General features: G+C 41.2%; 1 protein-coding gene across 1 annotated transcript in view; it reads right to left on the bottom strand.

Moving 5' to 3' along the window:
* LOC112262722 (polypeptide N-acetylgalactosaminyltransferase 9-like) overlaps positions 1-27,324 on the bottom strand; it is a 125,098-nt gene that overhangs the window by 2,919 nt on the left and 94,855 nt on the right. The window contains exons 7-9 of the mRNA XM_024438451.1: positions 7,832-8,017; positions 4,345-4,482; positions 2,328-2,423 (exon numbers count right to left, since the gene is read on the bottom strand). Coding sequence (XP_024294219.1) covers positions 2,328-2,423; positions 4,345-4,482; positions 7,832-8,017 — 420 coding nt within the window. The remainder of the gene's footprint in view (positions 1-2,327; positions 2,424-4,344; positions 4,483-7,831; positions 8,018-27,324) is intronic.

Below are 27,324 nucleotides of genomic sequence, written 5' to 3'. Positions count from 1 at the left end.
CCAGCCAGCTCATGTGGGGCTAACAGGCTGTACTGTCGCTATGACTGAAGCTGACTGGGTGCCCTTTTAGCAGAGTACTGCACTCATAAAAACCTTAACGATTAAGAGACACCAATTTGGAACATATGAAAAATATATTGCCAAGTACTTGTCCAGACTTTTCAAGGTACACTTGTTTGAAGGAGGCTATGGTTTGAGTAAAAAATATAAACTTTTACTACCTTTGGCCTGGTTAATATCCTGTAGCTGATTGCCTTTTCACTATTTCTATTGAAATACCAAGAGAAAGTGTTTCAAATACCAATAAAGGTTTTTAAAACTATATGCTGTCTGCTGCAAAATTCTGTTTGGAAGTGGGTTCCTGCCTGGCAGCAAGGCTAATAGATCGTAAAGGATTAAGTGATTTATTTTGTAATTCATTCATTTCACTCTTCTTTTTCTTCCTTCAAAATACCTCAAACGGATTTTCTATCCTAGTGTTTACGGGTTGTGAAATGTGTAGTAAATGGCATCACAAGATGATTTATCAGTAGTGTAAACGAGAACTGGGCACAGGCCAAAGACATAATCCCTGTTAAAATGTGTTGACAGCGTTACGGGGTGGATGCCTTTATTTCCTAATGCAGTTAAAATGTTACTATTACAAATACTTAGCCAACATAACAAAATTATTCTGCCAAGCCAATCAACCTGTTCTCAAAGCATTATATTAGAAGCTGATGCTCAATTACTTTCTTGACGCCGTAAGGTTTGGGGGGAGCCTCTTTGGGTCAGGCTAATCATGTGTTCACTAATTGGCTCATTAACACAGTAGGGTAGAGCACATTAAATTATGTTTTATTGTATAGGAGGAAGTATGAGGGAGACTACCTGCTACAGTAATCCCTCCTCCGCCCCTCGCTCTACCATGGAGCGACAGCACTGCAATGTCCCACTGAGATTACTGTACTTTGTGAGGGGCCATGCAGGCTTATGTTACATGTATGGCCCAGACAGGCAGGCTCAGTGTATATTAGCCTGGACAGTTGACAGGACATGTTCTCTCCCTATGGGGGCTGAGCCACAGCAGGATACCTGTGTTTGATGTGAAACACCCTGTTTGTGTCCCAAATGGCACCATATTCCCTATGGCCCTGGTCAAAATTAGGGTACTATATAGGGGGAAGGGTGCGATTTGGTATGCAGGCCATGACTACTACAGAGCTCCTGGCTGTGGACTTAAGAGGCCTCTTAGCATAAGTGGTGAGAATAGAAAACAGGGAGCAACATCCAGTGCTCCATGTACACCATACATAGCTGAGATTCCTGCTGGGGTGAGCCAGGGGGTTGAGTGGGGAGACCCTGGGCCTGGAACCTCCATCCTCTGCCATGCCCTATATTAGGATTAGCCAAATGGACAAGGTGTGCCATTGTCCTCCTGGTTTTAAATCTCCTTAAAGGAGGCATGGTAGAAACAGAGACAGACTTTTAAGAGGCACAATAAAGATTTATTCAGCACAATTACATTTTTCATACAGAATTGGAAAGGTTCAGTAAAATCTAAACGGCTCCAAAAATTGAATTGGGTCCTGTGTAGTAGCATAGTGCCAGTCATCGTTGTAATCTAATGATACAATGGCATAAAATTCATTTCCATTTGTTTATTTCCCCTGAGGTTAGGATTAAAGACTTGATGTAGCTTTACATTACTGGACTGCACTGAGCTCTCTCAGGAGGAGGGAAGGAGGAAAGAGCCACCCAGTGCTCAACTATTTATTTATATTCAGCATGCGACTGATAATAAACATGTCACTCCGCATCTGGAGGGGGAAAAAATAAAATAAATCAGCCATGAATAATATTTGCATGATTGTTTCTCAGGCATGAGCTTTAGTTTTGCTGCATGTGCACAACAAAAATAGTCAAAGCCCCTTTTGCCCTGGCACTCACAGGTCAGCACCTAGTGAACATTCTCTAATGAAACTTCCAGGGGGCTCTAGAGGCCATGGATTAGAATATTAGAACAAACGAATAAGAAAGCAAAAATCTACTGGCTGATGAATTACTTCCACTTCAGGAGGACTTTGTAGTGCCTAGACTTCTTAAAACCACATTTAGCAGAATATATTCACAAGTCTGAGCTTTTCCCCCAAAATGAAATGTTATTTTGCTTGGCTGTCAATAATGAGATACCATGGCATTACACGGTATAATGTAAGAATAAGGCTTAAACACTTATTTGTTGAAGAAAAAAGGTACATTCACGTTCAACCAACTTTGAAAATATGAACAGAGTCTTTATATTATCTGTAAATATATCAAAGCTAATAGGAGTGAAATATGCTAACCTGTGAGGACATCCCGTGGCAGGGATAGAGGATGGCTTTGTCATCGTCCTCTGATCCCTGGTCCAGACAGTAGCCACTGGCCTTACTGTTTCTGACCTGCAACACAACAGACATAGACCTTATTGTTCCCGATTCAGATTAAAGTTTGCATTTGTTATTTCGAGAAGGAAATAAAAAGGTAGAAACCCAAAACGGTTGTTATAACAGTCTTATCTAACACTTTTTCTATAATGTTTTAGAACCTCTTGTCTAGAAAACACTGTAAAAGGTAACTCTTAATAAATCTGTCCCTTAGTAAATGCAATGTCACTTTGTCATCTCACCATGTCTCATAAACAAATCATCTACACACTATAGTAAAGAGAGATTTCATTTTATTCTAAGATAGGGTATCATGTAAGCAACGAAAACCTCGTCAATGTTCTACACTCCTAGTCCAGATGGTAGTGTGTGTTAGTGGAGTTATGTGTTGGTGGAGGTATGTGATTTGAATGTGTATCACTTTATTTCCACCCTGTGAAGATATCTATCATGTTGTGTTGTCAGATAGGCTCCGCTCTGCTGGTCTGGTCAGTGAAGGGGGTGCAGCTGAAGTTCCAATGACAGATGAGCTTCAGCTGCTGTGCTGTGGCAACACAAGGTAACTGTTCCGTGGCTTGTCGCAGATTTGAAATAGTGCCACCTAAATGGGAGCTGCTTTGAGGAATCCATTTGCAAGACGCCGGCGTAGAGAGCATTCATATCAAGACTGTGGAAGAACCAGGGCCACCAACACTGTGCTGCTTGATGAATCTGCAGTTTACTTCGGATATATGTCAACCATATATTTGAAAAGGCTGATTTCCTTCCCCTTCTCTGAATTTGAAATCAATAAGTAAAAGGCTTGACTTTTATTTTACAATGATTACGAATTGACTGACTTCTTGCATTCAATTTCTTGCCCTGTCAGAATCTTTTTTGCTGTGCAGGGTTGTGCAGTCGAGCTCAAAACAATCAAGTAGGCATCGAAAGCTAATAACTGTTTAATTAAATCTCATTACGGGGAAATTGCATTGAATCTTGTAGCTGTGCCGTGTTGCTATGGAAACATGATACCTTTACCTTTCGATGACTCCCTGTGAATGAATTAATTTCCCTTCAACATGTAATCTTTGAAGCGCAGACGGGATGAAATACACTGTTGACGATAGATTGCTTGTGCATACAGTATTTAAACATATCTTGCCTAACACTGTATGTGATATTAAAACAAACACTACTTCTTATACTGAAGCATTCCTTACAACAAAGCACACTCTGCAATCACTGCAAGAGACAAGATAATTCAACAGAAGACTGAAGAGGAGATTTCAACAATGTGTGGGTTGATGAATTAAGGATCTCTTGGCAAACTAATGTGATGTTGTTATTCTTTGTAGAATGTTATTGTCAGCTTTCTTCAAATACACAGTAGGCTACACATATTCCTTCTGTTTTTGTATCGTGTCGTGAAAATTGAATCCAGTACAGGTCTTCCACTACACCCAGTACAGGTCTTCCACTACACCCAGTACAGGTCTTCCAGTACAGGTCTTCCACTACACCCAGTACAGGTCTTCTAGTACAGGTCTTCCACTACACCCAGTACAGGTCTTCCAGTACAGGTCTTCCACTACACCCAGTACAGGTCTTCTAGTACAGGTCTTCCACTACACCCAGTACAGGTCTTCCAGTGCAGGTCTTCCACTACACCCAGTACAGGTCTTCCAGTACAGGTCTTCCACTACACCCAGTACAGGTCTTCCACTACACCCAGTACAGGTCTTCCACTGCACCCAGTACAGGTCTTCCAGTACAGGTCTTCCACTACACCCAGTACAGGTCTTCCAGTACAGGTCTTCCACTACACCCAGTACAGGTCTTCCAGTACAGGTCTTCCACTACACCCAGTACAGGTCTTCCAGTACAGGTCTTCCACTACACCCAGTACAGGTCTTCCACTACACCCAGTAGTGATAGTGAATAGGGAATGTCTCACCTCCCCATATGTGATGGTGTTGTTGTAGATGCGCATCTCTGGGTAGACATTCTCCAGGTACCAGCGGAAGCTCCGACACTGCAGCCTCTTCCTCAAGGCCACCCGCTCAGACACGTCCCCATAGTCAACCCCAGGGTTCTGGCAGCAAACACAGAGAAATTACATTAAACCAGGACTCAATGACTTAAGCTAAGCAATATATGACTACACTTCATGTAATTAGAAAAATGGAGGCCTCAAAAGATTTCTGGAAGGAGGAAGGGTGGAAAAAGAAAAAGTTAAGGAGCCTGAGAGAAGAAGAGTGTATTTGGTTAAGAGATGGATGGATGGAGGCTGTCATGTGGGACAATCATTGTTCTTTCATTAGACATGACAGTATGCTGTGCAAATTCTAATCAGCTGCTTAATTATGAGTGTTCATGGCCCTGCCACGCCGAGCAGCGTTGTGCATGGAGGTGGCTTCCCAAATTGATGTGGGGAATGCTTAATAACTGCTCTGCTCTGAGGTCTGCACTGTGCCCTGGCCTCCACAGCAGACATGCACTGCCTCATTAAGAGAAAGACTCTATGCCGGCGGTCCAAACAATGAAAAGACACACCTTATCCCCTCAGCCCTCAAATGAAGTGGACACTTCTGATGACATCTGACGAGTATACACTTGCAGGGCAAGTGGCGAGGGAGGAAGGAATGATTTTGAAATGGACCCCCCTTGGCTGGAAATTTGTCACTCGCTCAACCCGCGATGATTGTGTCCTCAGCCACCGGTAGCTTGTGGGTACTTTACATGCGCTACAGTCAATTATGATTGCATGTCTACTTATATTACAGAATTATTAATATATGCCTACCATGTGATAGCTAGCAAATGTATTAGCTAACTGACGTTAGCCTGCCTAGCTGGAACTTCTGAAGAAGAAAAATGTTTTATTTCTACAATTTCCAAAAGAAGACCAAACAAAAACAACTTTTTACGAGACGTGTTTGTGCCGTCATGTGCAAAGGTAGCACAACTTCAAAATGATTTGCATTTGTTTTTACTTCCACTTGTACGTTGACTTCTCCATTGATGTTGTTTTTACATTTTCACAGACTTTTCTTAGTGGATGTACAATCGTCGCAAATTGAATTATGGGGAGTTTCAGGCCCCGGAGAGAACATAATTGTACACTCGCAAAGCCGACTAAAAACGAGGGCTTATGTTGCTTCCCTTGCTTGGCCAATCATTTGGACCGTCTTCCAAGATGGAGATGGGGATTCCCCCAAGGGAATAAGGTAAGTGGACGAGGGTGTTTCTTTAAGTGTTTGTACTGCAGCCTGTTTCTGTTTGGACCGCAGCTGTTTCTAAACCTTAAATATCAAATAATCTTTTGGTAACAATTAAGTACCTTACTGTGATTGTTTTATTAAAATTGCCAAAAATAAAACATAGATAGCTTCTTAGCAAAGAGCAATTTCTTAAGTGGGGAGGGGGAAACAGAAAACTAGCTGTTATTGGCAGAGAGGTTTGGAACTCTCTTTCTTATTGGTCTTGTGATGTAACAAGGCAGGCCAAAACTCCATTCCACCAAAACAGGCTGAAATTTCAGGAGGTATTTTCAAACATCTCTTACAATAAAAAAGCATTATCATAATTTTCATAATTTCTGAGTATTATTCCAACTTCATAGTGTGGAAATATACACTGAGTGTACAAAACATTGTTCTTTATATAATATAAACTGACCAGGTGAATGCAGATGAAAGCTATGATCCCTTATTGATGTCACCTAAATCCACTTCAATCAGTGTAGATGAAGGGGAGGAGACAGGTTAAAGAAGGATTTTTAAGCCTGGAGTCAATTGAGACATGGATTGTGTATGTGTGCAATTCAGAGGGTGAATGTGCAAGACAGAATATTTTTGGTGCCTTTGAAAAGGTATGGTAGTAGCTGCCAGTCGCACCGGTTTGAGTGTGTCAAGAACTGCAACACTGCTGGGCTTTTCACGCTCAACAATTTCCCATGTGTATCAAGAATGGTCCACCACCCAAAGAACTTTCAGCCAACTTGACACAACTGTGGGAAGCATTGGAGTCAACATGGGCCAGCATCCCTGTGGAACGCTTTCGACACCTTGTAGTCCATGCCCGTCAAATTAAGGCTGTTCTGAGGGCAAAGGGGGTTGCAACTTAATATTAGGAACGTGTTTCTTGTGTTCTGTACTCTCAGTGTATACAAAACACAGGCAATTCATGTTTTAATTGCACTGGACCTTTAAGCATACTTCACTACATTGAGCCACAGGTATCAGCCATATTTTAATATCTGTGAATAATGAGCACTGGCATTGTCCTCTGTTATTTTTATTAGCTATAACAGATGCATTCCATGAGAGATGTTGTTTGGACTACATGATGGTGGTAATCACAGTGAATCAGACCCTGCCCTCCTACCGGAGTAATTGCGTTCTCCTCTAGCCTCTCTAACCAATAACAAGACTATGTGATCCTGTGTGTGTGGTGTTGGGAATGGGAGATATATTAGTTATAGCATTATGTACAAAACAAGTCTGCACCATGGGACAGAGGGTTAATAGAGCACTGTACCACTGTGTTCGTAATTACACTGGACGAAGAATGTTGGGCGATGAGGCAGTTTGTTTAATAGGGTGCTGTCTTAGTTACTGTCCTCTTGCCTGTATCCATTGTGCCTCTCCCTGTGTTTTGAATGACCGTTCTGCCATATTAACAGAAGATCTGGCCTCCCTGGGATCATTACCGTAATGTGCCCCTGTGCAGGAGGCCTTGTTTGAGTGAAACACAATCCAAAGTTTGTTTCTAATGACAATAATGTCTTGAAAACATTACAATTACTACCAGGCTATGTTTTAAAGCATTGTCACCGCCCACTGTGCCACTCAGATCATTGCAGTACTCCTTTACTAGACATGACAATTAGTATTCTCCATTAATCCCTTTTTATTTATTATTGAAAATGGCTGTTTATTATTTTCCATGCCTATTTCAAAGGCCCTTGAAAGCAATTACGTCTTAACTGATGTGTATGAAAGTGGCACTGATTAAATTAGTCATTCATTTGGTTTCAGCTCTTCACTCCGCTCCACCACTCAGAGCCTGACGTCGTCGTTCAGATCTCACTGAGCTGCTCTGAAGGTCGAGTGGAATGAAATCTGAATATCCATTGAGGCCTAGCGGTCTGTCTAGAGGGGCCCACCCCGCTCGGCACAGAACAGGCTGCTGGTCTGAATGAACAAGTGGTGAGGATGGGATGGATGGATGGGTGGGGTGAAAGACCAGCCAGGCTCTTGTGACCAGCTGCGTTGTGAACCACAAGTCTTCAGGTCTCAAGCAAGGTTCCTTTAGATTAGCAATAGAATGCCTGTTGTGTCATATAATGTAATTATTTTCCTATGGATACAAAAACCACGACTCTAGCCATTCTAGGTTTCTTCATAGGTCAGGTGCTGTGAGACTATGGTTACACTCACATTCATGGGGATGTTCCAGGCCATGTAGACATGGGACCTGTACTCATCCATCCAGACCTCAGCGGCCCGCAGGGCGTTCCTCTTGGCGTAGTAGTCAATGTCGTTGTTGTATGGCTTCTTGGTCCGCTCGATGTGCGCCACTCTGGCGCAGGGAAGCACCTCCATGCTCCCCCCACACTGCCACACCTAGAGGAGAGAACAGCAGAGAGAAGACAGTGACCCTGCAGTATACCAACTCCATCACCATCACAAGGCATCAAAGCCTAGACAGAGGCAGAGGATAACATCAGAGCTGGCAGGCAAACTGAATCACCCTCATGTGGCATCAATTGCATCAAGCATCACCTGGCATCACCATCATCAAGCCATCATCTAACTCAGATTAGGAGCCTGTGATCACTGATCTTCTGAGGGAATCCTGCTCTGTGCCTATGACAATGTCGTCTTGTCCTTTATTTTGTTGTGTGTTATTTGTGTAACCCAAGTATGCCTAGTAGGCTAGCTCTACTGTGTAGCCTAGGACTTCTATGTTTATGTTTGTACATTTTTTTAACCATCTTCTTTAGTTTTAAACAGCCTGTCTGGCATCGGTATGAGTCAGAAACATTCAATCTAGTGTCAGAATTTACTACAAAGTGTAAATAGGATAATTTTGGGAATAAAGTCAGTCTCGTCCAAAACTGAGTTTTGTGAGTTTGTCCAAACTTACTGGAGGGTTGGGTATGAACTATGATCACGCCCACTTGCCCAATGCCCACTAACACGAGAGAAGCAGCTGTGCTCATTGCGCTCTATCAGCTGTGCGCTTTATCCAAAAATAGCAGCCAGAACCTCCAGACAGTGAGACAGACCTGCCCATTACACAGTGCCTCAGACTTGTTTAGTTTACATAAGACAACACGTCACCAATGTTACGTTGAAATCACCCTTGGCACTAAGCCTTTTACGGAGTGGCCACTTCCTTATGTGTTTGACAGTGTCAATCGTTCTAGTCTGCCCATTTGTTGGGCAAAATGAGAATTGAGACGATCACAACTGTAACTTCCCATTCGCGAGCCTTTGTGTCCTCCCACGACCTGTTTTGTAACATGATTCCCTATGAAACACTGCCTGACAGACTCACACTCTGGTAAGTGAGAAAGTTGTAAAAACCTAAACGGCAGTGAAGCACAAACGTCGCCACTCACCAATGACTTGATAAGCTGATTGTGGCCTGGCTGCTCAATGTGCCTGCTGGCTACTACTTGCTAGCTTTCTTGACAAACACAGAGTTGGAACTTTGCTAGCTAGCAAGTGATTTTGGGCACTGATAAACAGTGTGTAGTTTGTGCTTTATTTATGATAGTTTAACAGCTTGCAGACATGTTATTGTTCTCAGAAATCAGACCTGAGTGCACAGACACAATGTCCTGACTCAATAGGCTGTATGCAGTACACTGAGTAGTTTTTTAGCACATTCTTTTACTTAAAAAATACTGCACCAAACACTTTGCTAGATGTAAAATTGCGTTATTAGGACCTCCTTGGCAAAAACGTCTAAATTAATTACAGCTTTCTTGATTTATCTTAGATATCATTCTGACTATTTTAAGAAAGTGACTATTTTGAGGAAATGGCTATGTTGTTGCTACGGTGACTCAGGAGGGACAAACAACCGTACCTGTTAGGATACCATATGCGAACATAACACACCCACATCAAATCACACCCCCAAGATAACTCTCAAATAGCTTCAGTCATTGCCGCTAGCATTCTTAATGAGCAATCTTCAAAATGAGGCCAAATCAGGAAGTGCAGTCGCCATTTTAAAAGGACCACAATGGAAATACATTTTCAAACTTTTTGTGTCATCCTCGATGATTTCAAATGCATTATCCACGTGTTGTCGTATTATGTTTTAACCTCTACAAGATCGGTCCCCCCCCAACCCCGACGGGACAGTTAAGCTAACATAGTAGCCTAATGTGATTAGCATGAGGTTGTAAGTAACATTACATTTCCCAGGACATAGACATATCTGATATAGGCAGAAAGCTTACATTCTTGTTAATCTAACTGCACTGTATAATTTACAGTAACTATTAAAGTGAAAGAATACCATGCTATTGTTTGAGGAGAGTGCACAATTATGAACTTGAAAATGTATTAATAAACCAATTGGGCACATTTGGGCAGGCTTGATACAACATTTTGAACATATATGCAATGGTTCATTGGATCAGTCCAAAACTGATGCGATCTAGTGGCCAAAATATAAATTGTGCCTGGGCTGGAATAATACATTTTAGCCTTTTGTAACGGGGTGCGTACTGGCGGCAGAGAAGTCAGGCGCAGGAGAGCAAAAACAGATTTATAACGGTGTTGTTTAATAAACATAAAACCACCGTAAACAGAACAATAAATGAATGGGTCAAACAAAACCCGGTATCCACTAGCATAACGTACACAAGCACTACAAGAAACAATTCCGGACAAGGACATGGGGGAAACAGATGGTTAAATACACAACATGTAATTGATGGAATTGAAACCAGGTGTGAGGGAAGACAAGATAAAACCAATGGAAAATGAAAGATGGATCGGCGATGGCTAGAAGGCCGGTGACGTCGACGGTCGAACGCCACCGAACTAGGAGAGGGACCGACTTCGGCTGAAGTTGTGACACCTTTCTCTTGCATTTCAATGTTGATGGTAAAAAAATCAAATAAAAAAGCATGTTTTTTTTCTTTCTATTATCTTTTACCAGATCTAATGTGTTATAATCTCCTACATTAATTACACATTTCCACAAACTTCAAAGTGTTTCCTTTGAAATGGTATCAAGAATATGCATATTCTTGCTTCAGGTCCTGAGGTATAGGCAGTTAGATTTTTGTATGTAATTTTAGGCGAAAATGGTAAAAAAGGGACGGATCTGTAAGACGTTTCAAATGGTCAAATAAATATATCTATCTACCCTAGACCAAAGCCAGTTACAGGGAAAGCAACATCACTGATCTTCCACAATGGTAAATGGCTCTGACAGAGAAAACATTTGTATCTGCAGGATTTCCTGTTTGTTGTTATAGCTTCCTCCTTGTTTATCTTTTTACAAAGGAGTGCTTTTCCTTGATGCAGCAATTAGGTTGCATGGGCCATTATTTTCTGCTGAAGTAGGTGAAAAGGGGCCTAATAAATGGGTGTGTGTTGGAATGGCCCATAAATATGAGTGTCCCTGGAAAATTTCCTGTGACACATATAAACCCTGACACTGGATTACTCCTGAATAGTGTCTGCCTGTGCATAAGGGGTAATACATACAACTAAACAGTAAATGCATGTCATCCTGGAGAAAAACATCCATCACTGCCGAAAGTATTGATTGAATACAGCCTGAAAAAATGCTGTGACTCTTGTCCAGACACAAAATGACAGCATAAAAAGGAAAGTGAAGTCACAACTTGAGAGAGAAAGAAATAGCTTAAATGAAAACTCTGTCCAGAGCAGAAAGACATTAGAGAGGACAGCATATGGTAATGAACTTCTCCTGTCTTTTAAACTGCAGAGCCACCGGCACCATGAGAGTCTCTTAATAACGATCATCACAACATAACAGATGTTCCAAACCATTAACATTCCACTGAACCCAACATTTACATCATTCTCAGAATACAAGCAGACAGACAACTGCCTGCATGCCGCAGAAAAATACCCTGAGGAAATCATGGAGCTCCACCAGAGAAAGCTATCGTACCAAAATACAAACTGTATAGTGAACAAAAATATGAACGCAACATGTAAAGTGTTGGTCCCCTGTTTCATGAGCTGAAATACAAGATGTCAGAAATGTTCCATATGCACAAAAAGCTTATTTCTCTCAAATTTGGTGCACAAATTTATTTTTTCCCTGTTAATTAACGAGAATTTCTCAGGTGAGGCATATCAAGAAGCTGAATAAACAGCATGATCAGTGGACAGGTGCACCTTGTGACGGGGACAAAGGCCACTCTAAAATGCGTAGTTCTGTCACACAACTCACTGCCACAGATGTCTAGAGTTTTGAGGCAGCGTGCAATTGGCATGCTGAATACAGGTATGTCCACCAGAGCTGTTGCCAGAGAACTGAATGTTAATTTCTTTACCATTAGCTGCATCCAACGTCATTTTAGAGGATTTTGCAGTACTGCAAAAGCCTCTAAAAACGTTGGATGCAGCTAATGGTAAAGAAATTAACATTCAGTTCTCTTGGCAACAGCTCTGGTGGACATCCTGTATTCTTCATGCCAAGTGCACGCTGCCTCAAAACCAGCATCTGTGGCAGTGAGTTGTGTGACAGAAAAGCTGAGGCAAATGGTGGGATCACACCAGATATTGAAGAATTTCTGCACAAACGGTTTTTTTGAAACCATCTGTGAAGCTCATCAGATTCATGCTTGTCAGTCCTGTGAAATCCAGGGTCTTGACATTTCAATTGACTGATTTCAAATATGAACTGTAACTGTAAAATCTTTGAAATGTTACATGTTGTGTTTATATTTTTGTTCACGCTTTGAATGAAGTAGGCTCCCATGGATAAATTTGTTTTTGACTAGCAGTGACTGTACTTTTGGGCAGATGTCATTATCGGGGCAGTTTGCTGATGTCAATGTTGTGTCAGAGTGCCCCATGGTGGCCTGGGGGGTTATGGTTTATGACAGTCATAAATACCTCTTCCCCCTTTTTCCTCTCTTTACCCTACTGATGTTACATTTGCAAAACCCTTGGCAATTTGAAGGCACAGGAACATCAGAAGGTGGGGAAAATTAACTATATTCCATTGTAATGACCAATTGAACATCTGCCGCCATCACCTCATGTTTCATCTGATTCTCATCAATGATAGGATGACAAACTCTTGGAAAGTCTAAAAGTGTCCCATGGAATTCTTCCAATTTAAATGTTTGAATATGAAATTATTTGAATGGGATGAAATGTGGTTTTAGCCAAAATGTGAGATTTGGGTTTTCATAAGATGGGCTCTGCTCAATCAGTGGCCCACCCCTGTGAAGGGATAGTCTGTTCAGATCCCGACAATTCCAGAAACCCTTCACACAGCCATTAAAGAGGAGTGAGGACGACGGTCCGACAGAATGGTTCAGATAATAACTACAGAACGAAGCCAACATCAGTGTGAGCTTTGTGAATGGTAGAACTTTGAACTCTTATTCACTGAGGCATATGGTGGTTAGCAACAGCTGCAAACGAGGGTTGACTGAAGGAACAGATATTCCCCTACCACACAATTTTTGTAAGGTATCTGTGACCAACAGATTCAATTTCTGTATTCTTCAAAGTCCTGTGAAATCACGGCCTTCCATCTAGAGCCAAATGAATTCATTTATTGCATTTCCCTTTTCCAAATGAACTGTAACTTAGAATGCAAAGATACTTTGAAATTGTTACATGTTCACCCTTTGTTCCTCAGTCTTCCCGCTCTTTCACTCAAACCCAGACCCTTTTCTTTTGTGTAACAAGCTGTCATATCTGTTCCGCCCGCTAGGGACGTTTTTAATTGATTTGATTATGTGTAATTCTGTGTGATTAGGTATTTAGTAAATAAATCATTTTAAACCCAATTTTGCATTGCTGGTTCAACTTGTTAGCCAGGGTTCGTGCAGATAACCAAGAATTTACAACTTTCAGATGAGACGATTAATATTGACTGCTATTGATGTAAAATATTACTAGGTCTTTAAGAGTTTATTCGGAAGATAACAGCTCTATAAATATCATTTTCTGGTGCCCCGACTCTCTAGTTAATTACATTTACATGATTAGCTCAATCAGGTAATATTAATTACAGAGAAATTATTTTATAGAATAGCATGTCATATCACTTAATCCGGCATAGCCAAAGACACGACAATTGCATAAATTTGTGCTAGCATGGACTTACACTGTGCTTTATGTCAAACATAAGGTGGTTTCATACCAAACCACATGCAACGATGCATGGTGGTCCACTGAGTGCATGTGGGTATAAGGCATAGCAGAGAGAATTGAGGCAGGAGGATAAAGGTCATTTCTCAAATTCGATTGATAGATGGATCCCTAGTCAGGATGAATTGCGTCAAAAGTTCTATCTCGAACCTTTCTGTTGGACAGGGTTGCATAAATGTAACCCATTGCATTCACTTGGGACTTCCACTGACACATTGAGAATGCTCTCATTAGAAAATGTTGGTTTGGCTGCGTTTCTGACGCATCATTTGTGCCCAGAGGGGACATATAGTGTATGCTGTAAGTGTATGACCCCAAGAAGCCTGCTGCTATGCAGAGCATATACTCTTCCATCTTTTCCCTAGCAGTTTGTGGCAGCTTATGTTTTAACTTGTTGTATCACCACACATTATGCAGAGGTATTTGAGAGATAGTGTGACAAGCACTATACTAATATACACTGCTCAAAAAAATAAAGGAAACACTAAAATAACACATCCTAGATCTGAATGAATGAAATATTCTTATTAAATACTTTTTTCTTTACATAGTTGAATGTGCTGACAACTAAATCACACAAAAATTATCAATGGAAATCAAATTTATCAACCCATGGAGGTCTGGATTTGGAGTCACACTCAAAATTAAAGTGGAAAACCACACTACAGGCTGATCCAACTTTGATGTAATGTCCTTAAAACAAGTCAAAATGAGGCTCAGTAGTGTGTGTGGCCTCCACGTGCCTGTATGACCTCCCTACAACACCTGGGCATGCTCCTGATGAGGTGGCGGATGGTCTCCTGAGGGATCTCCTCCCAGACCTGGACTAAAGCATCCGCCAACTCCTGGACAGTCTGTGGTGCAACGTGGCGTTGGTGGATGGAGCGAGACATGATGTCCCAGATGTGCTCAATTGGATTCAGGTCTGGGGAACGGGCGGGCCAGTCCATAGCATCAATGCCTTCCTCTTGCAGGAACTGCTGACACACTCCAGCCACATGAGGTCTAGCATTGTCTTGCATTGGGAGGAACCCAGGGCCAACTGCACCAGCATATGGTCTCACAAGGGGTCTGAGGATCTCATCTCGGTACCTAATGGCAGTCAGGCTACCTCTGGCGAGCACATGGAGGGCTGTGCGGCCCCCCAAAGAAATGCCACCCCACACTATGACTGACCCACTGCGTCTCCAGACTCTGTCACGTCTGTCACATGTGCTCAGTGTGAACCTGCTTTCATCTGTGAAGAGCACAGGGCGCCAGTGGCGAATTTGCCAATCTTGGTGTTCTCTGGCAAATGCCAAATGTCCTGCACGGTGTTGGGCTGTAAGCACAACCCCCACCTGTGGATGTCGGGCCCTCATGCCACCCTCATGGAGTCTGTTTCTGACTATTTGAGCAGACACATGCAACTTTGTGGCCTGCACTAGGTTATTTTGCAGGGCTCTGGCAGTGCTCCTCCTGCTCCTCCTTGCACAAAGGCGGAGGTAGCGGTTCTGCTGCTGGGTTGTTGCCCTCCTACGACCTCCTCCACATCTCCTGATGTACTGGCCTGTCTCCTGGTAGCGCCTCCATGCTCTGGACACTACGCTGACAGACACAGCAAACCTTCTTGCCACAGCTCGCATTGATGTGCCATCCTAGATGAGCTGCACTACCTGAGCCACTTGTGTGGGTTGTAGACTCCGTCTCATGCTACCACTAGAGTGAAAGCACTGCCAGCATTCAAAAGTGACCATAACATCAGCCAGGAAGCATAGGACCTGAGAAGTGGTCTGTGGACACCACCTGCAGAACCACTCCTTTATTGGGGGTGTCTTGCTAATTGGCTATAATTTCCACCTGTTGTCTATTCCATTTGCTCAACAGCATGTGAAATGTATTGTCAATCCGTGTTGCTTCCTAAGTGGACAGTTTGATTTCACAGAAGTGTGATTGACTTGGAGTTACATTGTGTTAAGTGTTCCCTTTATTTTTTTGAGCAGTGTAGTATGCTGTGCAAATATTCAAATAAGCCAAACAAATTCTTGCTGATAAGTGGGTCTGTGAAATTCATTGAGGTAATATGTTGGAGCCGCTGAGCCCCTGAGCCATATGGTAGTGTGACATGTTCATGGAAATTATAGACATCAAATATTAATAAAGTTGTTACCATAATTTACATTTACAGTAACACTCAAGTGTGTTTATGTGAGTGTGTGTGTTTAATTAATGTTTTATCACTGAATTAATATGGATGCTTTTTGACCCATTTCATAGTTGGGAAAAACCTTTCACCTCCTCTATCTCCCACCCTCAATGGTTTCATTTCACTCAACCAACCTACATAATGACCCAGATTGGCTGTAAACCCTCTCTTAGATTAAACAGCAGAGAACCGTGGAGTGACAATGGACTAAGAAATCAATCAGCCCCATTACCATTACTTACCCAGTATGCACCTGCATGGCTACAACGTACCAACTACTTGCTTTCATTGTGAGTCTGTGGATGGATGTACCAACTACTTGCTTTCATTGTGAGTCTGTGGATGGATGTACCAACTACTTGCTTTAATTGTGAGTCTGTGGATGTCCTTGTAATACATTCACTAATGGATACTTCTCGTTTTACTGATCAATGATTAGGTTTCAAACAACAAACACAGACTTAATCAAACAAACACACACTAATCTTCAATGTTGCCTCTATTAAAGCACAGGCACTTCACAGATGAACATTCTGTGGTAATGCACTATTGAAACTTCTCTTTGCGGTTATGTGCATAATGATGGTGACATGTATGCGTAATAATGGGCACCCTGGCACCCTCGAGCACCAGAGAGGGGGAGCGGCAGCCGGCGTGACAAAGTGACCTGAAGAAGTTATATTCTAACATCAGGTGTGCTTTGTATTTGTTTATGTACTGTAGGTTCACCAGCTGACCTATCAAGGACCGGATTCCCACTGTGAAGATGAGCAATGCTGCAGCAGAAATCGTTTCTACCTCTACTACCTCCTCCTTTTCCAGACATGAAAGGAGACGTCCCTCAGTTAGACAAAATGATTGTCATATGCTGTGCCTTGGTCAATCTGAATGATTCTGTTGTGCCATTTGAGTAGAGAGCAACGTCACCTTGTCGTCATGACAAAAGTGCCCCTTAAACTGAAGGAAGTGCCCCTTAAACAGAAACACAGTTTCATAGTAATCTATTTCCCTACACTTGTATGAATATATCAAATGTAATTTGGAGCCACATGTAAACAAATATTGTTTATGATACTGTAAACATACTGAACTTTAATAATAGACTATATTGTTGTGAAATTTCAAATATTTTGTGTGCCATCTCTGCATTGGCTTGCCTCATTGAATAACATGTATTTCTTAAAGCCTAACTGTTCTTTCTTTTACAATTTAAACACATTTAGCATAGAAAATGTAATTGTTGTAGTAGTCTTAGACAAACCATCTTCATTATCACAGTGGTACTTCCTAGTGCTACTCAGACCTTCTGGAGGAAAAAGTATCTGGCATTGAACTTGGTAGTAGTACGTTTTAAGCTAGGACCCATCATCTCCTGCTTTTCATCTACCTAGATTACAAGGGTTGGATTCACACTAAACAATTTCATGTCAGCACATGGCATGTACAACATCTGGTATAATAATTAGCCTAATTTACATTGTCTACTGGTATGGTACTGGTTTTTAAATTGAGAACATATAGCTCAACAATATGTAAACAATGTGTGAGTTAAGCTATTCTCTGCTACAGATGCACTTTCCAGTGGTGAATTACAAAGACCCTAAAGGCTAATACTATCATACTGTAGGCCTATGGCTTCAAAGGCATTACATGCCATTATCATCAAATGCAAAATGGGTTCACATGGTTGATATCCAGAGATTACAACTGAACAAAAAGGTCATGTTCATTTTAGAAAACAACACAGAAACACATACAAATAAGAGACAGATTACCTTCCCCTCTTTATTGCAGTATTGTGATCTGTGATGAATCAACATTGAATAATAGTTTTAACTAAACAATTAAAACAAGTTTAAACACTTCACTTCAAAGAATCAACCATTTATGTAATAGAATTTCAAAGTGTATAAGTAAGCTAAGTCAAATATAAAGGTTAGTAACAAGTTAGCTATTATTACTAAAGCATAATTTCAGGTGAACAAAAAAAAGTAAATACCAGAGGAGGCCAACCTCACTCCACGGGTCCCTGATCTACTTGGGCAGCAGATTTCTATTCAGCAATAGCACACATGACTATCAACTAATTTGCTAAATTGAATCAGGTGTTAGTGCTGGGCTGGAACAGAAACCTGCACACCCAGCAGGGATGGTCTGCTCCAGTTGTAATAGGTTAATACATTGTGTGTGACTTTGTAGCGGTATTTATTAGAGAGGGGTAAAGAAAGATTTTGTTCGGGCACCAGGCAGGTATTAACCATGCCAAAAGGAAAAGAGTAGAATAGAGAGAGTACCACTACCAGACCCACACACATCAGCAGAAGAGACTGCCTAGAGTGTAGCCTGTTTACCAGATAGCCAGTGGAGAGAAAAGAGAATACACACCATATAAAACCCACATCACAGCACCGGGGTAACCCCAACAAGAATACCTCATACAATAATACTAATACCAATAATGGCAGAGCAATTCAACAGCAACTTCATACAAGAACAAACCCAGTCAACATAGGATTTGCAATAATCTGTATTATTTTCTAGTGGATGAGTGCAGAGGGTATGAATGTGGGGGGTGTTCATCGACACAACAAAGGCCTTAAAAATGTCCAGTCTTCTCGGCCACATGTCATTAGTACACTCCACCTCAATACAGTTCACATAATATACAACTTGCAAGCAACCTACTAAAACGTCCATCCAAATACTGCTGGCAGGGAAATAATAGTCCAGCTCTAATGAACTTCAATGGGAAGTGCATTTGAAAAATAGAGAGTCTGTTTCAGGGTAAAGCACTGGAATGAGAGGGAAGAGAAAGAGAGAGAAAAAGAGAAATCTTAGCTGTGGTCAACAGGCCTGAAAGTGTACTGTCTGACTGTCCGATGGTTTGTTGGTTTGTATGTTAAAGCTTCGCAACAATGTTGCTACTAATCCATGCGATCCATAACGGGCGCGGTCCCAAACAAAAACAACCACGATCTAAAGTGATCACACCGATGAGTGAGTTAAATACTTTATAAACTACACACGCTGAAAACAAACAAAACTTCTGCAGCACACACAATCAAACTGTCGCGCCACCCAAGAGCTCCTCCCCAAAGAGCTGAACAAGCTCTCTTAATTTCCTCCTTCCTTACTGCTCATGCGCTCTTAAAGTGGCAGTGCACGGTGAAGGCTCCGTGCAGATTTCGCCACAACTTTAACCTGTGTTTTTGTTTACAACATTTACTAACATAGGCACACACACTGAGTGCACAAAATATAAGGAACACCTTCCTAATATTGAGTTGCACCCCCATCTGCCCTAGAAACAGCATCAATTCATCGGGGCATGGACTGTGCAAGATGTCGAAAGCGTTCCACAGGGATACTGGCCCATGTCTCCAATGCTTCCCACAGATGTGTCAAATTGGCTGGATTCCCTTTGGGTGGTGGACCATTCTTGATACATACGGGAAACAGTCGAGCTTGAAAAACCCTGCAGTGTTGCAGTTCTTGACACACTTAAACCTGTGCGCTTGGCACCTACTACGTTATCCCATTCAAAGGCACTTACATCTGCTCGAGCTATTCATTTGGTTTACTAACTTGCTAGCTAAATGGCTACTTGCAAGATAAAGCTTCTTGGTTAAAGACAATCAATCCCCCCCAGTTCCTTAATTTGTTCTGTGTGTAGATAAAATTGAATAAAATTACATTTGAAAAGGACTAATGGCCCTTATGTTGGCAGTACTATATAGTACAGGAACGGTATGAAGGTATGAAAATATGAATACCGCCCAACCCTATCTTCCATGTCTGGATTTTGCACACTGGCCTTCTTCTCAACCCTGTTCTTTGCGTACTGTTGTATGACGTCAGTGTCAACACGTGGGCACGTTCGAGGTCTTTGTTATTCCGAGCATGTTGCGCAGATGGGCTGGTTCTTGAAATGTGTATAGAAACCCTGGATTGCTGATGCTATGTATTGTACATTGAGAGGCTTAGAAGCCAACAGTAGGAGCAGTCCTCCATAGGAATGATTGGATTTCTACAGTATTTCAATCAATTGTTTCAAGGACAAAATAACATGTATTTAAGTATTTTTATTGTTGTAATGGGGACAGTAGCATTAGTCATCTCTAAAAATGATACTTCCATTTTGTTTTCATTTTATGTTTTTGTTTCACATAATATTTAAAAATATATATCCAGGTGTTTGTAATAGAATAAATGTGTCAAAAACGAATGTAGACGTTAATAATAAATACATTTCTATAGCTTCCAAAATATAGATTCTTTATAATGTTGGGGGAGTGTCAAGTAGAGGCACGGTGGTTTTACCAACACCCCCTATCAGTCAACTAGTCTATATAAAAATCATTGAGATCTTGGCATGATGTCTTAAGTAAATAATTGCACCATGGAATCCCATCCAAAAGTGAGAATGTTCCTCAACAGTAAAACTCTTGCAAGGTTACATGATGGAATAAGAGTTTGTCATATGACCATTTTAAGTGCATTTATATTTATATTTTTATAATATTTTAACTTTTTATTGACGGCTGTTGCTTTATTACAGGTTTGTGTCAATGAGGCGGTCGATTTTCAATTGGCTAACACTTATCACCTGGTTTGTGCAGGCTGAAATATGGTGCGTTGGGATGCGATCGGAAACTTTAACATTTGCAACAAGCATGGTAACAAGCATTTGTTGTTACACCCCTCTAATTACAGACTGCAATTACCACCAGTTACATGTTGTTATTACAAGGTAACTATGAATTATCACAATTAATTACAACACTTGTTACAGTGTAATTACATATGTAATTACACTGTAATAAAACATTTTTTTTAAATGAAGTGTTACCCTAACTGCAATCTGGACCCAGTCTTGTGAATTACAAAAGCATATAGACTTCCTGTAGTCTCTTAGTGACGAGAGAGAAGAAGAAGCACATTGAGATGAAGCACAGTATGCTTGACTGCCACTGCTCAAATAGAGCATAATACTTGTATATGACATGTTTGGACATGTAGTGGGTAGAGAATTGATAAAACAGTTAGCTAGCAGAGGAATAGCACAGTCAGGGACTTCAATTAGCTGCACAATTTCACTTCACTCTCCACCATTAACTTTGACGTTTTATCTGTCCTTCTGAAATTGCCTGTACTGTATCTGGTATGTAATGGCTGGTGTTGTTTGTCATGGTTTTCTCTCCCCTTCTCCATTCTCAGTCACTGTGGACACAAGAGTAATAGCTGGATCATTGCAGGGATTTGCCAGATAAACGTTGTACTCCGTGTCATCATTTGTGCCCAGAGGGGACATATAGTGTATGCTCTAAGTGTATGACCCCAAAAGGACTGCTGCTATGCAGAGCATATACTCTTCCATCTTTTCCCTAGCAGTTTGTGGCAGCTTATGTTTGAACTTGTTGTAATTCACCACACATTATGCGCAGAGGTATTTGAGCGATAGTGTAACAAGCACTAGACTAATATAATGCCGTGCAAATATTCAAATAAGCCAAACACATTCTTGCTGATAATTGGGTCTGTGAAATTCATCGAGGTAATATGTTGGAGCCGCTGAGCCCCCGAGCCATATGGTACAGTGTGACATGTTCATGGAAATTACAGACATCAAATATTAATCAAGTTGTTGTTACCATGTGTTTATGTGAGTGTGTTTAATTAATGTTTTATCACTGAATTAATATGGATGCTTTTTGACCCATTTCATAGTTGGGAAAAACCTTTCACCTCCTCTATCTCCCACCCTCAATGGTTTCATTTCACTCAACCAACCTGCATAATGACCCAGATTGGCTGTAAACCCTCTCTTAGATTAAACAGCAGAGAACCGTGGAGTGACAATGGACTAAGACAAATATACAACATACCAACTACTTGCTTTCATTGTGAGTCTGTGGATGTCGTTTTAATGCATTCACTAATGGATGACTTTTTTTTTTATTGATCAATGATTAGGTTTCAAACAACAAACACACACTAATCGCACTATTGAAACTTCTCTTCCTTTTAATCTGTAGCAGAACCACATGCCTATTGTACCATATCTATTGTAACATTTTGTTTTCTTTGTATACGGTATGCTGTTCAGAATGGATAAACAACCAGGGTTGTGTGTGTGTGTGATTGCAGTGCTTGGCTACTAGAATATACCCTTCCTTTCACTAACAGTCAATTGAAGATCAATATCTTTCAAAGTGATTTCCAAAGTGTCAGACTTGTGAATTACAACAACATATAGACTTCCTGTAGTCTCTTAGTGACGAGAGAGAAGAAGAAGCACATTGAGATGAAGCACAGTATGCTTGACTGCCACTGCTCAAATAGAGCGTAATACTTGGATATGACATGTTTGGACATGTAGTGGGTAGTCGTACATCAGAGAGAATTGATAAAACAGTTAGCTGCACAACCCGTGCGGCTTGCGGCGTGCAGGTCAAACGATTTGTCGTAAGCACCAACACGTGTTAAATAGTGCAAAAACAAGGAAGGAATATTTGTGGAAATATATCCATGAACAGATATTAAAACAAATAATTTGTTCCGTGTGCACCTGCCGACCTGGCAATGTCTCTTCTTTTCTGTCCCGGGGGGCTCATCCAAATTCTGTAGCATCTGCAATGCTGTCAGCATCCATTCATTTGGTTCGGCTTGCCATTGTGAACTACACACATCATATGTTGTAGTCAGTGTCTGATTATAATCTCGCAGAGGGAAGATTACATACAATTTCCAGCCTTTCGTAAATAAAATAATTAGACCGCTCAAAACGGCCACAATTGTTTATCATTACAGTATTGTTCTAAATTCAATCACCCTCTTCACCCTCTTCAGCATCCTCATCATTCAGTTAATTGAAATTAAATTGGGAAGTTACATGCACAAATATCAATTTCTATCGCCCATTCATCCATTTATTCAGTGAGGAGAGAGGCAGATTTAGATACCAATGTCCTACAGAACATTTGCCATGGCCCCTTAAGATATTAAAAGGTGTAAAGAAAAAAAAACAGGTAAAAAGCCTATGTTTGTGGTTTTCTGACAACTGTGCAATGTAAAAAACAAATATTAAGGAAAGATCAGGGAAGGAGCAGGATGTTGCTTTTTTTGGCAGATTTTTTAAATGTACAAAATCAAACATCAATGACCATTGGTGGTTCTAGTGTTAAGATGCTAGGGGGCAGTATTTTCATTTTTGGAGAAAAAAAAACGTTCCCATTTTAAACGGGATATTTTGTCAGGAAAAGATGCTAGTATATGCATATAATTGACAGCTTTGGATAGAAAACCCTCTAACGTTTCCAAAACTGTAAAGATATTGTCTGTGAGTATAACAGAACTGATGTTGTAGGCGAAAGCCTGAGAAAAATCCAATCCGGAAGTGTCCCAGGTTTTGAAAGCGCTGCGTTCCAATGACTCCCTATTCAGCTGTGAATGTACCATCAACGAGCTTACGCTTTCTACGTATTCCCCAAGGTGTCTACAGCATTGTGACTAGTTTTACGCATTTCTGTTGAAGAATAGCCGTAGGCGGCTACATTGCGTAAGTGGTCACATGGTGGCTCCGAGAGAGATTCTCGAGTAAAATACAGAGGTAGCCATTACTCCAATCGGTCCTAGTGAAAAACGAATTGTCCCTACGGATATATTATCGAATAGATATTAGAAATACACCTTGAGGATGGATTCTAAACAACGTTTGCCATGTTTCTGTCAATATTATGGAGCTAATTTTGAATATTTTTTGAAGTTGTGGTGACCGCAATTTCCGGGCGATTTCTCAGCCAAACGTGAAGAATAAACGGAGCTATTTCACCTACAAAAATAATCTTTTGGGAAAAAATGAACTGGCTGTCTACCTGGGAGTCCCGTGAGTGAAAACATCCGAAGTTCAAAGGTAAACGATTTAATTTGATTGCTTTTCTGATTTCCGTGACAAGGTTGCCTTGAGCTAGCAAGGCATAATGCTATGCTAGGCTATGATAAACTTACACAAATGCTTGTCTAGCGTTGGCTGTAAAGCATATTTTGAAAATCTGAGATGACAGGGTGATTAACAAAAGGCTAAGCTGTGTTCCAATATATTTCACTTGGGATTTTCATGAATAGGAAGATTTTCTAGGAAGATTTATGTCCGTTGCGTTATGCTAATTAGTGTCAGATGTAGACAACGGTCCCGTTCACGGGATGGGGTGTCACTAGAGGTTAAAACGCAAAATCATCAGTGATGATGTGACCTTTGCAGCATGATGAGACAGCGAGAGAGAGCATCCCAGTGTTAGCCAATCAGAGCGAGAACAGGTGGCATGCAGCAGACCAGTACCAGGCAGAAGAAGGAGCAGACTGCTGGCTTCTCATGTATGTCACGTCTGTTCCAGGATGTCTTCTCACACTGCGGTCTCGCTCTCGTATCTTTGGAGGTGTCAGCCAGGGCATTAGCAAAACAAATCAGACCAAATGCCTTCTTTTCCCTGGACACAAAAGGCATAATGATGATGTGATGATTGTGCCAGGGCTGCATGGAAAACACATTTACGCCATGCTGAGAGAGCCTTGCCTGTAGCACAGCTCTCGCCTGATCTCCGCAAATAGGCAATAATTGATCTGCAGGTGCATCATCTGGCCTGTCAAGTCACATTAAGAAGTGTTTTTTTTACCAGCAGTAATACACATTATTACCAAGGTAAAACAACATTTATCTCAAAGTTTGGTGTTTTACCCTGGTCTATGAGTGTTGACGTTTGTGCCTTTATAGGACTCATATGGCATTCTATGGAGTCAACAGTCATGTATCATGGTCAGTTGGTAACTTACATAAAAACATCATCCACACATGACCTTTTCACCTCTGAATAGATCAGGAAATAAACATATGTAAAGTCCTACACCAGTCTCCTTTTCATCTTATTTATCAGCCGATTTATTTAACAAAAGGCACAGCTCAATAGGTGCTCCAGGTATCCTCATGGCATGGCGAGTGGGCCTTTCCTCTTTTGTTCTCTATTGCTCCTCTATTGTAAATCAAGCAAGGGGGAAGCCAATGACATCATTAACCCCCAACTCCTTGAATGCCCAACTAATTGATGTTTACAGTTGTTTCTAAAAAACACTATTTAAAAAAAAAAAAAAAAAATTGTGTGTACTTTACTGTATTTATACTAACCGTAACATTTCAAAAATTACTGGAGGACGTCTTTAAGTATCCTCTATGGTTTCATAGGAATACTGTATACACTGAGTGTACAAAACATTACGAACACTGGCTCTTTCCATGACATAGATTGACCTGGTGAATCCACTTCGATCAGTTTGGATGAAGGTATAAGGACACAAGGCGAGACCCAAATGCAGACACAGGAAGCAGATGGTTAAGCTCCGATATTTATTAATCCAAGGGGTTGGCAAAAGGTAGGTCGGGGACAGGCGAGAGTTCATAAACTGGGTCAGAGTCCAAAACAGTACCAGACAAAGGGCAGTCTCGATGTCAGGCCAGGCAGGGGTTCAGTAACCAGATCCGAGTCAAAACAGTACAAGGGGATAGGCAGGCTAGAAGACAGAACGGGCAGAGAGGTCAGGCAGGCGGGTTCGGAGTCAGGACAGGCAAGGGTCGAAACCAGGAGAACTGGAACCAAAAGGAGACTGGGAAAAAAATAGGAGCAATGAAAACCACTGGTTGACTTGACAGACAAGACAAACTGGCACAGAGAGAAACAAAAGGATATATACACAGAGGGTAATAAGTGACACCTCTTGGGGGTGGAGACAATCACAAGGACAGGTGAAACAGATCAGGGTGTGACAGAAGGGGAGGAGACAGGTTAAAGAAGGATTTTTTAGCCTTGAGACAATTGAACCTGGATCGTGCATTTGTGCCATTCAGAGGGTGAATGGGCAAGACAAAATATTTAAGTGCCTTTGAACGGGGTATTGTAGTAGGTGGCAGGCACACCGGTTTGAGTGTGTCAAGAACTGCAACGCTGCTGGGTTTTTCACACTCAACAGCTTCCCGTGTGTATCAAGAAATGATCCACCACCCAAATGACATCCAGATTCAGATCAACTTTATTATCCCACCAGGGGTAAATTAATTAGGTCATATGCTTTAAAAGGCAGTACATAATACATAAAAACACAGAACCTACACAAAATAAGGGACCAATAGACTATTTATTATACAGCCTAATGTCTTTTGGAATAAAAGAGTCCCGTTATCTGTTTTTATTTTGAAGATGTCTCTTTCCCCTTGTCCGGCTGCTGTGACTGAGTTTTGAGTGAAGCGGATGAGTACTGTCCTGTAAAATGCTTTCAAGTTTTAGGAGGATGAGTTTTGTGTACAGGTTGGTGGCTGATTCTTGATCTATACCAATTATCCCTTCCCGCCATCTTAATCAAGCGCTGAAGCTTGACTTGGTCATGCACTCGCATGTTTCTGAACACACATTTCAGACCAAAGGACAGCACACTCTGCAGGGCAGATTTATAGAACATTTGTAAGACATGGCGGTCGACTTTAAGATGGTTCAGTTAGATTAACTGCAATTTCTTGCAATTTCTTTATCTTTGCAAAGGCACCGTCATTGAATTTCAGTTTATTTTCTATTTTGATTCCCAGGTACTTATATGTGGTCACTCTATCGACTGATTCCCCATTGATCTTAAAAGGGGGTTGTGGAGTTTTGTTCCTTCTGAAATCAATTTACACCTCTTTTGTTTTCTTAACGTTTATTTCAAGAAAGTTATCTGCATACCACAGGACAAATGTAGCTGTTTTTCTGTCAAAATCTTGAAGAGAGGCTTGGTCTGTGTAGAGGGTGCGAACTGGTGGCAGAGAAGTCAGACGCAGGAGAGAAATAAGTGTGTTTCCAACGGCGCAGTTTATTAACAAAACCCCACCGGAAAACAGAATAATAAAATAAATGGGTCCATAACCCAACACACACCAGGACAGCCGTGCACAAGCACTTACAATAAACAGTCACCGACAAGGACATGAGGGGGAACAGAGGGTTAAATACACAACATGTAATTGATGGGAGCAGGTGTGATGGAGGACAAGACAAAACCAAAGGAAAATGAAAAGAGGATCACGTCACCGGCCTTCTAGCCATCATTGATCCATTTTTCATTTTCCATTGGTTTTGTCTTGTCTTCCCACACACCTGTTTTCAATCCCAATCATTACCTGTTGTGTATTTAACCCTCTGTTTCCCCTCATGTCTTTGTCAGAGATTGTTTTATGTCAGGTGTTGGTTTATAGGTGCGCGACGGGTCCTCGTAACCATGTTCGTTTATGTCTGTCGCATGTTAAGTGGACTTATATTAAAAGACTCCATTT

Source organism: Oncorhynchus tshawytscha, linkage group LG12 (assembly GCF_018296145.1).
Source record: "Oncorhynchus tshawytscha isolate Ot180627B linkage group LG12, Otsh_v2.0, whole genome shotgun sequence".
NCBI lineage: Eukaryota > Metazoa > Chordata > Actinopteri > Salmoniformes > Salmonidae > Oncorhynchus > Oncorhynchus tshawytscha.
Note: the sequence above shows the minus strand (reverse complement) of the source record. Positions and strands in the feature narration are given on the sequence as shown.